This window comes from Syzygium oleosum, unplaced genomic scaffold, assembly GCF_021117445.2.
Source record: "Syzygium oleosum isolate NSW1041296 unplaced genomic scaffold, Sole_v2.1 Sole_v2.08, whole genome shotgun sequence".
Taxonomy (NCBI): domain Eukaryota; kingdom Viridiplantae; phylum Streptophyta; class Magnoliopsida; order Myrtales; family Myrtaceae; genus Syzygium; species Syzygium oleosum.
Window position 1 is genome coordinate 5,474,807 of NW_026607492.1, and position 15,452 is coordinate 5,490,258.

The 15,452-nt window shown below is 44.2% G+C and overlaps 3 protein-coding genes across 4 annotated transcripts; 2 read left to right on the plus strand and 1 right to left on the minus strand.

The window, feature by feature from the left end:
* Window positions 1-1,452: 1,452 nt before the first annotated feature.
* On the plus strand, window positions 1,453-3,247 carry LOC115683603 (NEP1-interacting protein-like 1). Its single transcript, XM_030608152.2, has 5 exons — window positions 1,453-1,633; window positions 2,018-2,196; window positions 2,429-2,512; window positions 2,619-2,783; window positions 2,903-3,247. Exons 1-5 carry the CDS (start codon window positions 1,480-1,482, stop codon window positions 3,023-3,025), a joined length of 705 nt encoding a protein of 234 aa, XP_030464012.1. The 5' UTR covers window positions 1,453-1,479; the 3' UTR covers window positions 3,026-3,247.
* A 3,087-nt stretch (window positions 3,248-6,334) lies between these two features.
* On the plus strand, window positions 6,335-9,570 carry LOC115685953 (receptor-like cytoplasmic kinase 176). The gene is made up of 7 exons (XM_030611113.1): window positions 6,335-6,533; window positions 7,154-7,387; window positions 7,497-7,565; window positions 7,880-7,948; window positions 8,062-8,124; window positions 8,214-8,536; window positions 9,160-9,570. The coding sequence occupies exons 1-7, from the start codon at window positions 6,335-6,337 to the stop codon at window positions 9,568-9,570; spliced, it is 1,368 nt and encodes a 455-aa protein (XP_030466973.1).
* A 731-nt stretch (window positions 9,571-10,301) lies between these two features.
* On the minus strand, window positions 10,302-14,692 carry LOC115685323 (probable protein phosphatase 2C 60). Of its 2 annotated transcripts, none has more exons than XM_030610375.2 (5): window positions 14,220-14,689; window positions 13,284-13,704; window positions 12,736-13,103; window positions 11,463-11,699; window positions 10,302-10,895 (listed from the first exon to the last, which is right to left on the minus strand). In XM_030610375.2, the coding sequence occupies exons 2-5, from the start codon at window positions 13,600-13,602 to the stop codon at window positions 10,635-10,637; spliced, it is 1,185 nt and encodes a 394-aa protein (XP_030466235.1). In that variant the 5' UTR covers window positions 13,603-13,704; window positions 14,220-14,689; the 3' UTR covers window positions 10,302-10,634. The 2 variants fall into 2 exon arrangements, with proteins under 2 accessions (XP_030466235.1, XP_056169787.1); XM_056313812.1 differs by having other exon boundaries at window positions 10,684-10,895; window positions 11,428-11,699; window positions 14,220-14,692.
* Between the last annotated feature and the right edge of the window lie 760 nt (window positions 14,693-15,452).

Sequence of the window (15,452 nt, forward strand, 5' to 3'; positions counted from 1 at the left end):
TTTCTGGGTACTGGGGAATCTCAAGAGCGAAATTTCCTTCTTCTTCTTCTTTTTTTTCCTTTTTCCTTTTTTTTTTCTTTTTATCTTCATCTACTACTCCTCACCTGACCCGAGGCCGGAAATAGCAATAAATTGGTTCGGACATCAAAGCTCGACGATATCAACCGAATTATTGCAGCCAGTTTTCACAAAACATTTGGTCCAACCGCAACAAGGCATAAATTCGGCTGTCCGAGCCCGCCCAAACAAAAATTCTAATCTTTCCCTTTTCCCGTTTCCTTTTTTTTCGTATTTAATTATTATTTATTTGGATCAATACCGAAAAAACCCAAACTTGGCATGTCTGTAATAAATTCATCCAAAATTATTTTTTTTTTACCACAAAAAATCCCAAAACTGGTACACCCGTTATAAATTTACCCTCCGTCAGCTTCCGTTAAATTTTACCGTCAAATTACCGAGCTAGATGACATGTGACAGTTGACGGGTGTACCAATTTAGGGTTTCACCCTCCATTTGTCACTAGTGTACCGATTTGTGATTTTTCGCGATATTAATCCAATTTAAAAAAAAACTAATGGACGGTAAATTTTTCGCAAATATACCGTTGTGGGATTTTCGTGGTTAAAAAGTTCGGCATGAGGTAAATCCGTCGCAAGTGTAATATTTTAGTTTGAGATAAATTTATCGTAAATATAATAACTTTGAGGCTTTTCGTAGTATCAACCCGTTATTTATTTTATCTGTTCTTCTTATGAAATTTCTCATCGCTAATGCTTCGCCTCTCGTTGGTCCGAGCTAGTGGGGGGGGGGGGGGGGGGGGCCCCCCTCTCACCGAGCCAGCTCCGCAGGAAGATATTTCTCATGGCAACCCCTACTGCCTAGCCTAGAGAGAAAGGGGAGAGAGAGAGAGAGAGAGAGTTGGTCGGAACGCCACGTCGGATGCCGTCAAACGGAAGCTTCTCCTCCTTCAATCTTCCGTCCCCGTGCCTTTGACGGCGAGCGCTACACGAATTTGAACAGCCCGAAAACGAAGGTGAAGACGAAGACGAAAACGAGGACAAGACCGCCCTTCCAAGAAACCATGTAGAGAGAGAGAGAGAGAGAGAGAGGGGGAGAGGGAGAGGGAGAGGGAGGAATTGCATTGAGCAAAACGAACGGGGAAGGAAGGAGGAGGAGGGAAAAGGAGGGGAAAGGGTATGGCGGGGTTTGGGCCTTAAATGCGAGTAGGTCGATGCGGTCGCTTTTCGTTTTCTCTTGAGAGCTAAGCATCATCATGTTAGGCTAGCCTTCTCTCTCTCTATATATATACACACACAAGTGGTCCGTCTCTGGGTCTTCCCATAATCCCGTACTTCTTCAATCCAGGATTCTCTCTCTCTCTCTCTCCGAGAAAGGACGGTAGCAGCAGTGACAAGTTGGTGGCGGAGGGGTGGTGGGGGTGGTGGTGGTGGTGGTGGTGGTGGTGGGGGGCTTTCGATGGATTTCTACGCGTGTCCTTCCGGGCTCCGCGCCCCTCTCGCGTCCGCCATCGGCGACTCCCTCGAGCGGGTCCGGCGAATGTGCGGCGCCGCCGTGTCCGCCGCCGTCGGCAACGTCTTCTCCGCCATCTTCACCTTCTTCTTCGCTCTGGGTTCGTTCCCCCCCCCCCCCCCTCTTTTCTGTTTCTACCCCCTTTTTTCTTGCCCGTGATTTCGCGCGCGCTTGGTGGGGTTTTCCGGCGGGGGGGATGCCGCCTGGATCCCCAATGCCGCTTCTGATTCCGCGTCGGTGCGCGGAGATGGGGATTTCTTGGGGAACGACACGGGACGACGTGTTAGGGTTCTGCGGATTTTTTGCTCGTGATCTCGATCGCTCGATGTTCTAACTTCTAAGAACTGCTCGGGGCAAATGCCGGAACGGCGTGATCTCTTCGCAAGATGAGATTTTGGGGACTCTGTTGTTGAGAAGAATACTCTGTTCTTCGTTCTTGGTGCGCATAAAGTGTTTGATTTTGGGTGTCTTTTTGGTTCTGCAGTTGGTACTCTGTTGGGAGCCATGACTGGGGCTCTGATAGGCCAAGAGACCGAGAGCGGGTTCGTCCGGGGGGCTGCCGTCGGAGCGATTTCAGGGGCGGTCTTCTCGATCGAAGTCTTCGAGTCGTCCCTCGTTCTCTGGCGTTCGGATGAATCGGGGATCGGGTGTCTCCTTTACTTGGTGAGTTAGCGCACGATTCAAAACTTTCAACTGCCGCCTTTGATTGATCAATGGGGGCCGGAATGTTTTTGTCACATCTGTTTCTAGCAGAGCAGATGTATGGGATTTCGCAGATATCCGATCGCTTGCAGATCGTGGTTTCGTTGTGGATCTGATCCTAATCTCTCTAGCCAAGAAGTGTAATGCTAATCGACCGTTCTCCCAATTGACCATTTCCTCCCCAAAATTGCAGATTGATGTCATCGTCAGCCTCTTAAGCGGGAGGCTTGTTCGCGAACGGATCGGGCCGGCGATGCTGAGTGCAGTGCAAAGTCAGGTACCGTCCCTTTGATTAGAACTCAACGCGATGCCCCCCTAAATGTATTATGATCGGCATTGCTCGTGATCAGTTGGTTGCTTACGACGTCGACGCTTTTTATTAGATGGGCGCTGTTGAGCCAAGCTTTGAGGAGGTTCACAACATCTTTGACACGAGCAGCACTAAGGGCTTGCCTGGAGATTCAGTCGAAAAGATCCCCAAAATAACCATCACCAGCAATGACATGGATGCTTCTGGAGAAAGAGTCTCTTGTTCAGTGTGTCTTCAGGTATGATTGTCGCTTCCTTTGTCCCCTTAACTCGCCTTCCACGAGAGTCATCGATCCGTGATCAATCCCTGGTATCGGTAGGAAACTAAGTCGAAACACGTTCCGTTTTGTGCATTCAGGACTTTCAGCTCGGAGAGACGGTGCGGAGCTTGCCTCACTGCAATCACATGTTCCATCTCCCGTGCATTGATAAGTGGCTCTTGCGGCACGCATCTTGCCCGTTGTGCAGAAGGGATCTGTAATCCTCTTATAAAACGGATCGCAGTGGGGAAAAAAAAAAGTTTCTTCTTTTAATATTTACAGAGGCGGTCGCTTTTCGGGAGGCTCTTCTCTTATACAGGATTTGCTGTAGACTTTGATACATTTTCTTTCTGTAGTTCTTAGTAAAGCCCCTGTTCCCTGAGATGGATCAGTGTATGTACAAAAGTTTTGAGTGATGAAAGAGTTAGCCATTTCTCTCTCTACATCGCATCTTCTTTTATCTTTCCTCAACTAAACTCGGTCCATCAATCTTTCGTTCAATAATTATCGCTTACGAAATTGAAAGAGCCAAGGCGATTGAACCGTTCTTCTTTTCATTTTTCCGGGGTCTTTCAGAGTCTCTGATGCAGATCATGCAATGTGGTCTGGGATATCATGCAGTGGAGTCTTGAAATCTTGACTATGAGCTGTACAATAATGGGTGTTTCGGGCCACTTGTGGGTTCACACATTGCATGACCCCCCATACCCTGACCGGCGGAATTTACTGGATCCTACTTATTTTTTGTTGGGTACCAAACCGGTTTCTATATGGAACCTGTGGTAAATACGCATGTGCAAGCTCTCTGCAATTCATTCAGAGCGTGGAGATATACCCCAAGGGTCTGGCAAGAGAAAGGGAAAAACATCTTAATTTAAAACCATAAAGAAGAGAGACAAGGAGTAGGAGAAGATTGGATAGGTGGGAAGTAGGAAGTTTGGTGGTTATGGGGTTTGGCAATGGATCATTACTTAACTGCCATCTTACGCAGAGTTCGCTAACAGAGACCAATGATGCAGAGTTGGTGCACAAATCAGTCTATTCTCGGCTAAAGCTCTACGGGATCTCTTCCCTTGAAAATATGTTTAATCACTTGTGTAAGTGTTTTGGACCGGCATTTGCCAGTGTAATTGCCACGGTACGCACTTCATTTGCACCAGATGCATTGCCATCTTGAATCAACGACTGCCAGAAGCAGAGGACACAGCTTCAAATGGAAAAGAAAACGCCCTGACCCTGTTTGAAGCGTCGTCGGTCCTCCCTTTTGCCGATACGACGAAAGGAAATCCGAGCGTTCACTCGGACAAACAGTTCTTAATCACGGGGAGACAGCAAAAGAACGGCGTAGATGCATACCCGATTTTCTCCAAACCGCAAGCTGCATCACAGGTTTGGACCAAACCGATGCGCGGTGGATGAACCTCAGGAGTTAGTGACAACCCAAGTTCGAATGTGGTTCTGGGGACAGAACCAGACTAAACTTGTGGCGTGGGTATGGAATGCAATTGATGCCAGAACTCGGGGGTAAAATGGGGGGGCTCGCTCTGCCCCCGACATGTCAGTGATAATTACTACGGGCGTGCCAATCTATCTCTCTCAATAAATATTCTCATCCGTCACTACTCTCGGACCCCAGAATCTGCACTTTGGTATGGGCAGAACTCCTCCTCTTGTCAGGCTTTGCTGCAGCAAGAGGCAGAATGTCTAAATGCAAGACCCACATTTTCTCCAATGTCAGAAACTGCATTGAATTTGCTGTGCTATAAGATTGCATGTCCAGCTACTCCAGGAAGATTAGGGAGTTCATTGAAAACTCCAAATAGAAAAAAAAATCACTTTCACCTTTCTTTTTGCCCTTTTATAAATTATCTGAAATTCCCAGAGAAAATCACAAAAGCCAAGAGATTCAGGGGAGCCATAGAGATTTTGACATCTGAATGGATCTCCAGTTGCTCAACTTGCCCAGACCTGTTCGTCTTTGATGGAAGGAGTAAAGGGTTCATCCCGCAAAAGGAGGAAGAAGCATGAGCCATGTGATTTCTCTCACTATCATCAAATTTTCTCATGGCCCCCTTCTCACTTTCTGCCTGTGGCAATTATCTTTTTCCTTTTCGAAAATTCAATCCGGCCCGTATTTCCCTTGGGAAAAAAGAATAATTATGGAAACTTCCAAGAAGTACCCGGTTCTGAAAGTTTATTTAATTAATCTAACACTCATCCTCACTCGTAGGTCGGGCTTTGGCTTAAAATTAAGTGTCGAAATATATACTGAACTCGGGACGGCCTGCTCTCGTACTATGTGAAATTATGTGTAAAGCCACCGCCGACTATTTTAAAAGCTTAACTTAATAGGTGGATGATACCACACACATATAAAGAGCCGTGTAGAGAAGTGATGGGAAATACTTTGATACCTCTCTCACATGCGAGCCGGATTGAGAACGGTAAGTTTCACGAGCGGTGCCCACATGTGAATTAAATCGGGGCAGAAACCCGGCTTTGATACCGTGCTACGAAGGCCGTTTTGTATTCAAATATCCCTTAGTTTCAGAAGATCATTCCTCATGAATCCCTTATTTTGGTTCGGACACTGCTTTCCAATAGCCGGGAACGATTTCGTGATTTGGTTAGTCACCCGAAAGTACTTTATCATAACTCAGCGAATTAAACGGAATCGATTTCCCTTGTTTCCTCATTAGTGTCTTAATTAGCATTATGTATCATCCAAACAACATTGAAATCAAATTCTATATCATTTGACACAACCAAATTTTATTTTATTTGAAATTATTGGTTAGCTTTTGTTGGGACCAAGCCGTCTTATTATAACCGTCTCTTTTGTTCCTTCGGCTGCAAAATTTCATGATACAAAACTAATTCCTACATATCTTATCCCCCTTATATTTCGGAGAATCTTCCGAGCAAAGACAATCCACATTGAAACATGCAAGAACACGACAGAACGTGTGTGAACCCAACCAGATCCTAGAAATGAAGTTGCAGATGGCTACTCCCCAAATCGATTCTTTTCTCTACCCTTTTCTTTTTTATCAATGGAGACGTCCCAGGAGCTTGTTGATGAAGCAAACGACACACGAAATTGTATATTCATTTGAAAAATCATAAGAATAATTGTCCGGACATGCATACCTGGTCAACGTATGATATTATAGATTGCTGTTGAAGTCTACGTACGTTTGAGCATTGCGGATCCTTATCGAGACGTGGGACAACGTCTCGCCCGGACGTGCAAAGTGGTTCCTGATTAGGATGGGTTGCTTGGCCTGTTTGCCGTCCGAAGACACAGACCAGGTCTTGCATGACAAGATGGAATAACGAGACAGCAAAGACTGTTGACAACGATTCCACACACACAGACTCTCTCGATTTGACTATGTTGTTGTCTCGCTCTGCCGGCAATCCATTTAAAATCCTGCCCTCGAACCAAATTACGAGCTCCTGGTTTCGGTTTCGAGAAGTATAATTAGAATCCGAAGGAAGAGCGAAACCGGTTGTGTGGCTGGGAACCGATGGGCGGATCGCCAGGTCCTGCATCGGCCCCGATGCGGGCTCAGGACAAGTCCGGGACGAGCAGTCGGACGAGTGTGTTGGGAGCGACGGTCATAGCCATGTCCGTTCTGTTGACAGGCGTCACCTTTTATTTCTTCTTCAGGAGGAAGCTGCTCCCCGCCATCAAGCGGCACCGCCATCGCCGGATAACGAGCAAAGGTCAGTGATTCCCGTGTCGCGAGTCGGAAACATTCCCAAGAAGGAAAACAGTGACGACAGAGTAACAGAACTAATGAACAATGATAATGAAGGGCAGTGAAAAATGAATTGGAACTCTGATTCAGTGACACTTCTAAGCATGATACTTGAAGGCTTAAAGCGTGTCGTGTCTGTGTCGTGTACTGTTTTGCTCCAACACAAGTCAAGTCAAAACATGCATGCATATTTATCTTACAATGTTCATTTGTAAGTCTATTCCCACCACATTCATATTTCGAGCTAGAAAAGGTAAACAGGAAAACATTTTGAAGTGCTCATTGTGTTGTGACACTGAGAGGAGACAACATGAATCCTAAAGCAAGAAGATTAGTCCGTAGCATTGAAACCTCAGCATGAACTATATCATATTGTCATTCATCCACAACTTCTCCCATTACTTAGTTAATGGGACATCGATCTTTACAAATCAAATGACGAGAGCCGATTCGTGGTTCGTAAAGCTGAAACTCCCGAAAGTTCATCAATACGAGAAATCATGGCGCTTCAGGGTACTTCATTCTTGTTCCTAATATCCTCCTGTAAATAAAGAGGTTTGAGCTTTGAATGACAATATATTGCAGCTGGAAGTAATTTGGAAGACGATAAAATATTGCTGAGAAGGTTCCAGCCTGAGGAGCTCGTGAGGGCGACCAACAACTTCAGCGAGGAGTGCTTGGTCGGATCCGGAGCTTTCGGCAATGTCTATAGGGGGACGTTCCATGACGAAGGAACACTAGCCATCAAGAAACCTCATGCCGACTCCCACCAGAGTGTCGAAGAATTTAGGAATGGTAATGGTAATTTAGGCTCTAGACGTATTGTGCCACGTATATATAGAAGAGTTATATTTGTTTTGTTCATGAGGTCCATTTTGAGGATGATATCTTCAGGTGGCTGATTATTCTGCAGTGTTTTCTTGAACAGAAGTGAGACTACTTTCTAAAGTGAAGCACAGGAACCTTGTCAGCTTGGTGGGCTTTTGTGAAGAACCAGGTAAGAACATAGCGTCAAATCTTCCTCTTTTTTGACTCCTTATCTAGAGAACTGCACTATATTTTTATTGGTGTAATACATCAAAATTTGATATTTTCGAATTTAAAAAAAATTGAAGTAGCCCATATCGCTTAACAATGAATTTATATATGCTTTTTATATACATGTGGTCAAACTTTTTGGGTTGGACTTTCAACAAAAGTAAAGACGAAAGAGAATTGGTACATGAAAAAGATTATCGAATTTGAATTTTGATGTTTCAACAGGCATAAGCCTCAGAAGAGGAAAATCTAATTGAATACGTGATTGTACAGGAGCAACAGGTGCTAAGATACTGGTTTATGAGTATGTGCCCAACGGTTCATTGCTTGAGTACATCATGGGTAAGTTTGAACTGATGTTCTAACATTCTTTTCTTCCTCTATAACTTCGAATGTATAATAAATGAAAACGAGAAAACTGAGAATCTTCTCCTTCCTCCTTTGGCCATATATAGGGAGAAGAGGGAGGGTCTTGACATGGAGGCAGAGGGTTAACCTAGCCATTGGAGCAGCTAAAGGTAGCTTCTGCTCACTCATTTTTCACTTGGATAAACTAAGGCATGTGATGAAATAAAGGTTCTATTACTGATATGCTCCAATTTCTCAGGCATTGCTCATTTGCATGAAGAGGTCAAGCCGAGCATCATCCACCGCGATCTGAAACCGAGCAACATTCTCATAGGAGAAGGGTTTCAAGCCAAGGTTTCGGATTTCGGGCTTGTCAAGTCAGGGCCGGTCGAGGATCAGTCGCATGTCAGCAGTCAGATCAAGGGGACGCCGGGATACCTTGACCCTGCATATTGTTCCAGCTTTCATTTGACTCCGTTTAGCGACGTCTACAGTTTCGGTGTGATACTTCTGCAACTGGTCGCTGCCCGGCCTGCCGTTGATACCGGAAGGAACAACTCTAAGTATCATATTATAGAATGGGTAAGAAAATTAGTCTCTTCATATTCTATTGTCACAATATGTATGACATTAAGGTCTCCTATTCAGCGAGCCTAACATTCGGTACGCACGAATGAGGTTGCTCGCATAGAGTGTGTGTTGGTCACCTACAAGTCGAGCAAGATTTACAGTTTTTGCACATAAGAATCGACATTTCGGACCTTAAATAACCAAGGTAAACAAGAGAGTCACGAGTCAACTAAGTAAGTTGCTCAGCATCCCAAGCCAGAAAGTCTCTATGCACATCTGTGTAGCTAGATCGGCCATTCAGATATCGTGCTTCCATCGTGATTCAATTAGTCTATTGGATGTGTGCAAGTCTCGCTCCTGAATATGCTGACCGATCGGTAGGACATCTTCGACATGGATTGAAGCGATTCTTGGAGATTCATTAGGTGCGATTCAGGCTAGCTAACTGAATACATTGTCACTTAGGTTGTATGAGAGTAGGTGATTGAAGATTTTAGCCGTTGTCCACATCGTAATCGACATGTTACTAAGATCTCAAAACCAGCAATTCTGGAATGTACAGGCATATTTTGCACTTTGCCTAATGCAGAAGGAAAATTAAGGGGAATTAATACCATGTCGTCATTTGAGTGCAGGCTAGACCAAGCTTAGAAAGAGAAGACGTGACAGGAATATTGGATGCCAATCTCCTCTCACAACCATGCAACATGAAGGTGATGCTGAAGATGGGTCAGCTTGCTCTGAAGTGCGTGGTGAAATCGCCGAAACAGCGCCCTACGATGACTCAAGTGTGGCAAGAACTAGAAGAAGCACTTCACTTGGCCGATGGCAACTCTCTTAAATCGACAGCCAGCGGTGGACCTCGCAGATCAATGGACCGCGAGACTTCTCAGAGCTTCAGCATCGATGGAGTCGGGTATCAGAGATTCCATGTCGAAATGGACAGTGTCTCGTTCCAGTCCACGAGCTTGAGGTGTTTGGATGTCGACAACCTCAGCATCGACTTCGACAAAAGCAGCTTAAGAGGAATAGAAGAGGAAAAGTAGTTAATGGTTGTGCAATCTTGAGGACCTATAGCCTCCCAAATTCGAAGTTGCCAGATTTTTTCTTGAGTAACAGATCTAATGTAGGTGGCACCAAAGTGTGAAATAGATGTGGCATTGGAAATTCGTTCATTATTCAACACCCCTTTCAGACTTTCCACCGTCACTCAAACAACATTAATTAGACAAGCAGAACGGTAATTGCCTCACCAAGGTAATCGTTGTTCACGGGTCTACGTAGCCATCAGCTTCAAGGTAATGTGGCCGAACTGGACTCCTCATATCCACCCTTATATATCACCAACTTCGAAAGTGCTAGGACCAGGACAATGAGTAAGCTGGAAATTAGGTATGCCAAAAAGGCAAGCAGTTGCATCAGAGGTCATGTAAGTGAGATTTTCGTGCGTTGAAACAATCCACCGTGACCGGATGAACATAACGATCTGACTGTGATCAATCCCGCTCGCGGGAGTAATGCCATTCGATGACTATTTTAGTATAAATACATATACCTTGTTCACACAACAAAAATTTCCCAGGAAAGCATTGAAGCATCAGCAGAACTCATGCTTTACATCCCAACAGAACTCTTAGCATCTGCACTGTAGAGTTCACCAACTACTCAACAGAAGATTCACAACAAAAGTAATAGTTAGAGATGCCTTTTCTTTTGCACCCTGACAAGCATAACTTCATTTCACGATCAAAGTTCTATACCGATCTTTATGCCGCTCTTTACTGTAAACTACTCCAAAAGAACTTGGATTAAGGGCAACCTTAATGTGATATACAGAATGCAAAAATTAGATCACTAAAGGGGAAAACAGATACAAGTAAAAAGAGTTTCCCACAAGAATCTTTACTGTCACTTTTGAAGCTTTCCCCCCCTGATTCTTCCCATCGTCGTGATCAAGTGAGCTAACATAAAATACAAGTCCCGGGTAAAATGTTACATTCTACATTAAAGAATTAATAATGAGCCGCACCTTCTCAATCTCTCAGATTTAACAAGCTGATTGTTACAGTAAATCCTAGTAGCACCGGTTTAGCAGCTTCATTAGGCAGCACTAAACTTCCACTGGTGTTGCACAGGGGGCCAGAGTTTTTGCAGGTAGGTTAATACCTCCCCCTCTCAAGGACACGGTGGGCCCTTTGGTTGAGCTTGCTCTGCTGACCAAATTCGAGTCAAGAAATACGATAATGACTGTGATGTCATCGTGGAAATGTCGGCGGACCCCACGGTCAATTTGCTTCAAGTCGGAGTACCTCATTTCTCTTTTCTTCGCTGCTTCCTGCAGGGCAACTTTCACAAGCCTCCGAGCAATTCCCTGGATGGAAGCAAGTGGATAACTGTCACATCAGATCTATAGCATTTAAATGCTAAAGCAAGTCCTACGGATTAAATCATGCAACATTCAGGTCTCCAAAATAGTGGATATTCTCCAAGACATCAAATAGGTTTTCTCCACCCACGATCACACCAGACCTATCAGTCTCAAAGTCAAAACATCGAGAAGCATGGGCATGGAAATTATCAACACCAAAGATAGCATGTACTATGAAAACTGAAGCTTCAACAATTCCCACAGAAATAGAAAAAGAAACATAAAAAGCTCACAGGCAGAGCGCTCACATGATATATTGATGCATAAGACTAGAAATCAGCAAAATTCAAGAATATTGATGTGAAAATTCATACATACTAAAAAAACGTCTAAAAAAGAAACAGACAAACGATTTTGTCAAATAGCAACAAAAGGGAAATCTTATGACATCGTCTCGAGCAAAGGGTATGAAACTCTTACTAGTTACTGAAAATGAAAGAGAAATATAGGGAATGATCAGGACTGGGGATCTCACTTAAAAAGAGAAAAGTCTCTGCAAGAAAATCTTACATTACGGGGATGATTTTGAACTATATCAACTGCTTCTTGGTTGCTAAGGTGCTCCCACAGTCCATCAGAAGCAAATATCACAAACTGATCATGAGGTTGGAGATCATGCACTGATATAGATGGATCAGAACTTAAAATTGGCCTTCTAAAAGGTTCACGGAGGCGAAACTTGGAATATAAAGGCTCCCTGTTGAACTCGGCCTTCTTCAGATACACATCACCAATGGATCTAGAAACCTGCAGAAAACGGTTTGTCAACCTAAAAGCAAGACTACATCTTTCAAGAAAAAAGAAAAAAGTGACCGGAACAAATTAATTTTTGACAGTGAACTTTGGTGCAGTGGAACACTTACTGCTTAAGCAAATCATCTTGAAAGAAAAACAAATCAATTTTTATTTCACGATTCAAGTAGAAAGATGACAGAATTGAAAGAGATTCAAGGCAAAGATCTTGCTTAGAATGTCCCGTTACTATACCACCTAGGTTACCCATCACATGAATTCCTTCTGGTAAGATATCTTCCTAAAACTACGACCAAGTGCAATCTTAAATCAAGAGCTTGTCCACATCTTTTCTTTCACTTGGCGTTAACTAGGAGATTAGGGAAAAAACCAAAATGACGAACCTCCACGAACAACTCTAGAGTTTACAACAGACTACAGATAAAACAATTATCATTCATGTTTCATGCTCCTGATGCCACCAATACAGCATTTTCCCGGTTTCCATTTTAAAGGTAGTACTTGGGATGTGAACGCTTTGACAGATATTTTAGAGTCTCTCTCTTTAACAGCTCCATTTGTGGCTTTGTGATTTTATGTCCCCTCCAAAGCGAGGAGCGTGACACAAACGAAAATTTCAATTCACGCCAATCTTCACAATAAGTGAGAAAGCTAATTACAGTTATTGAAGTATGGCAAAGAAATAAAAAGTTACAGTCATTGAAGGTGAATATATTCAGATGCATCATCATGAATCGGCAACTATCCACTTTAACTATTTACTCAATTTCAGTCACGTCAAGCAGCTCACCAATTGGACATTATAGATGTAACATTTAAAACGGAAGCCATTGCTCTCATCCCACAGAGCTTAGATGACTTTTCACCCCTAACTCATCTTTCCTGTTGACCATCCCTGGATCCCAACTGCACTAACCTAATGACTTTGCACCCCCATACAGCACCTTATCCGGAAATAAAAAAATCCAGAAATGGGAAAGGCAAAAATGAAGAAAAATATTTTTCACCGCTTTGCAGTCAATAGACTTACCTGTATGAGGCCCTTTACACGCCATACATTATGCTTTAATACCACAATTTGAGAGTCGTCTGGATGCAAAGAATGCATCTCCTGCCGAACAGACTCTATACACACATTATGCTCCGACGAAAGCTGGATGGCGAGGACCTCGCCGGTCGCCTTCACAGCCCTACCCAGAACAGCCCGAGAATCGCCCAAGTTGGCAATGTAGAGCATCCCACCAGAAATAACACCAACCAGGCAGCAAGATCCAACAGCAGCGATCTGGGGTTTCATGGGCCATTGTTTAGTAACAAGAGAGAAGAATCCCTCTTCAGTTGCTTGGTAAGCCTTTCTAATAACATCCATCGACATAGATTGTTGCTCAGTTGCAAACGCTGCAAATCATAGACAATGCAACTGATTAATGATGGACAAAGAACGTTGTCTGAATTGAGCACTAAAGGACATAATGATCTTCGAGAAAGAAAATAACAATCAAGATAATTCAGAACAGACTAAGCCTTGTTGGAAGACGCTTCTAAGACTGAATAGAAAAAAATTGGTTATTATCTTACCCTTCAGATTCTGGAAAAGGTGATCATTAATGAAACGCGATGTCTCAGGTCCACCGTGGCCATCATACACTCCAATGAAGGTGCCATAAGGACCTGAGTCAAGAAAACTCAAGGAGCCAGACTCAATCTGGCTCTGGTCTTCGAGCAAATTATTGGCCTGAACAACCGCCATTGAGAAGTCCCCATTCAAGTGCTGCCCGGTGTCTTTGTACCAAAGAAGTCCATCTTGCCGGCCCCCTAAATCCGAACCCGTGTGCACATAACGGTCCGAGGACGGCCGCCAGCAAGCCCTCAGAAAATTTATCAACCTCGATAACATCCCTCATCTCACCTAAGTGAGCCTCCAAGTCTGGCTCCACATCCAATTCGGATGCACCACCAATTCCAACCCAGAAACTGACAACCTCCACTTACCTGCAAACTGCATAATTACGTACAAGTCACATCCATTGCTTCACAGACTCAAAATCAAACACCAAGAACACTGAATTACTCATCCTGCAGTTTTGTTGATAGTAGTCTAGTGTCAAAGTATGTCTACTCTATCCACAACTATCCATCAACATTTCTACAGATATAGGACAGCTTTAGGTCTACCCCCCAAAGCCAATGACTACCGCAGCTCAAACAGAGAGAACCCACCAAGAGCCCCATGAAACAGAGACTGACATCATAAGACACAACGAAACACACAACCGAAGCACGTCTGCAACTGGATCGGTCAAATCCAACCGTCCACATTCCAATCCTCGAGCACAGCAATTCGGCGGCCCACCAGAAAAATTCAGTAACTAGACCACCCAGAAAAAAACCAGCAGCTAGGACAAAGACCAGAAAAAGACCGCACCCAGAACACCCGATCGCTCAAACCGCGACGACGCAAGACCCAACCGAAAAACGAAGAGGGGGAAGACTAGAAAGGAAGGAGCAACTCACAGCACAGCTCAGGCTCTGCGGCCGAATCGCACCGGACGGGAAAACGACGGAGATCTAAAGAGAGGAACAGAGACAGGGCATGTGGGCGGCCGCCCGAGAGCGCTAGATCCGTAGATCCACCAAATCAAAGCGCGCGGTTACCCTTCGCGAGCGAATACGATCGAGACCCCCTTTTCTTCCGAAAACTTAACTCCTCCTCCTCCTCCTTTCCGCCGTTCGTCCTCTTCACGCCGGACAGCGATGAGGAGGCCGGGGACGGCGGCGGCGGCGGCGGCTGCTGACGGCGGGAGGAAGAGAACGAAGAGGACCCCTTTTGCTTTTCCGGGGCGGCGGGGGTCTCTCGATCAGTGGCGATTGAACCAGCTGACGAAGAAGCTCTCTCTCTCTCTCTCTCTAGTTTCTCTCTCTAGAGGCGTAGGTCGAGGTCGAAGGTTGTGCTGTCTGGAGCAGACAAAGGAAGAGGGGCCTTCTCCTTCTTCCGCTATAAAAGAAAGAACGAACCGACGCGATGATGGCCGAAAGCCAGCTCGTGGAAACCCCACCTCCGGAAAAAAAACAAAAGATTAAAAAAAGAAAAAAAAAATGGAAGGAAAATAAAATAAAAGAGACGGGGGAAGTGCCTCGATGGATGTTGGCGGATGAAAAAAAAAAAGGTAATAATGATGATGTTTTACGACTGTAATTTTGGGACCCGAGTTTGCCTTTTTTTGTTTTTTCCACGCCATTTGCGACTTCCTCTTCCTTTTTTCTTTATAGTAAAAAGAATTACGGGGGCATGAATGGATGGAGACCGGGCGAGCGATACCGGATATTTCAACACGATACGTGAATGTTTCCTAACGGAATGCTGTAATCATTATAAGATGTAGGGGTAATCGATTTCAGGGTGGGTCAGTTCCAAATCTAAAACCTGAAACCAACCCTGTTATAACCGGTTCATAGTTTTTGAAACCTAGAACCCACCCTATTTGCCCTTGACCCTGTTTTTGAATCTACCCTATTTTTTTTGTCCGGTTCTAGGGTCTACCCAAGAGCCTTTTTTTTTTGTTCCTTTTTTTGGTTTCATTTTTTTCCAATTAGCAAATGAGAAAAGTTATAACTCAAATCAAAGGTTATAAGTTTGATAGTGCAAACAATCTTAAGTATTTATACAAGGGTATGTTATCTTAATCTCAATAATTTAATGGACGTGATAAAACAACATAAGTTTCAGTTGGATATATAGTTTCTTCG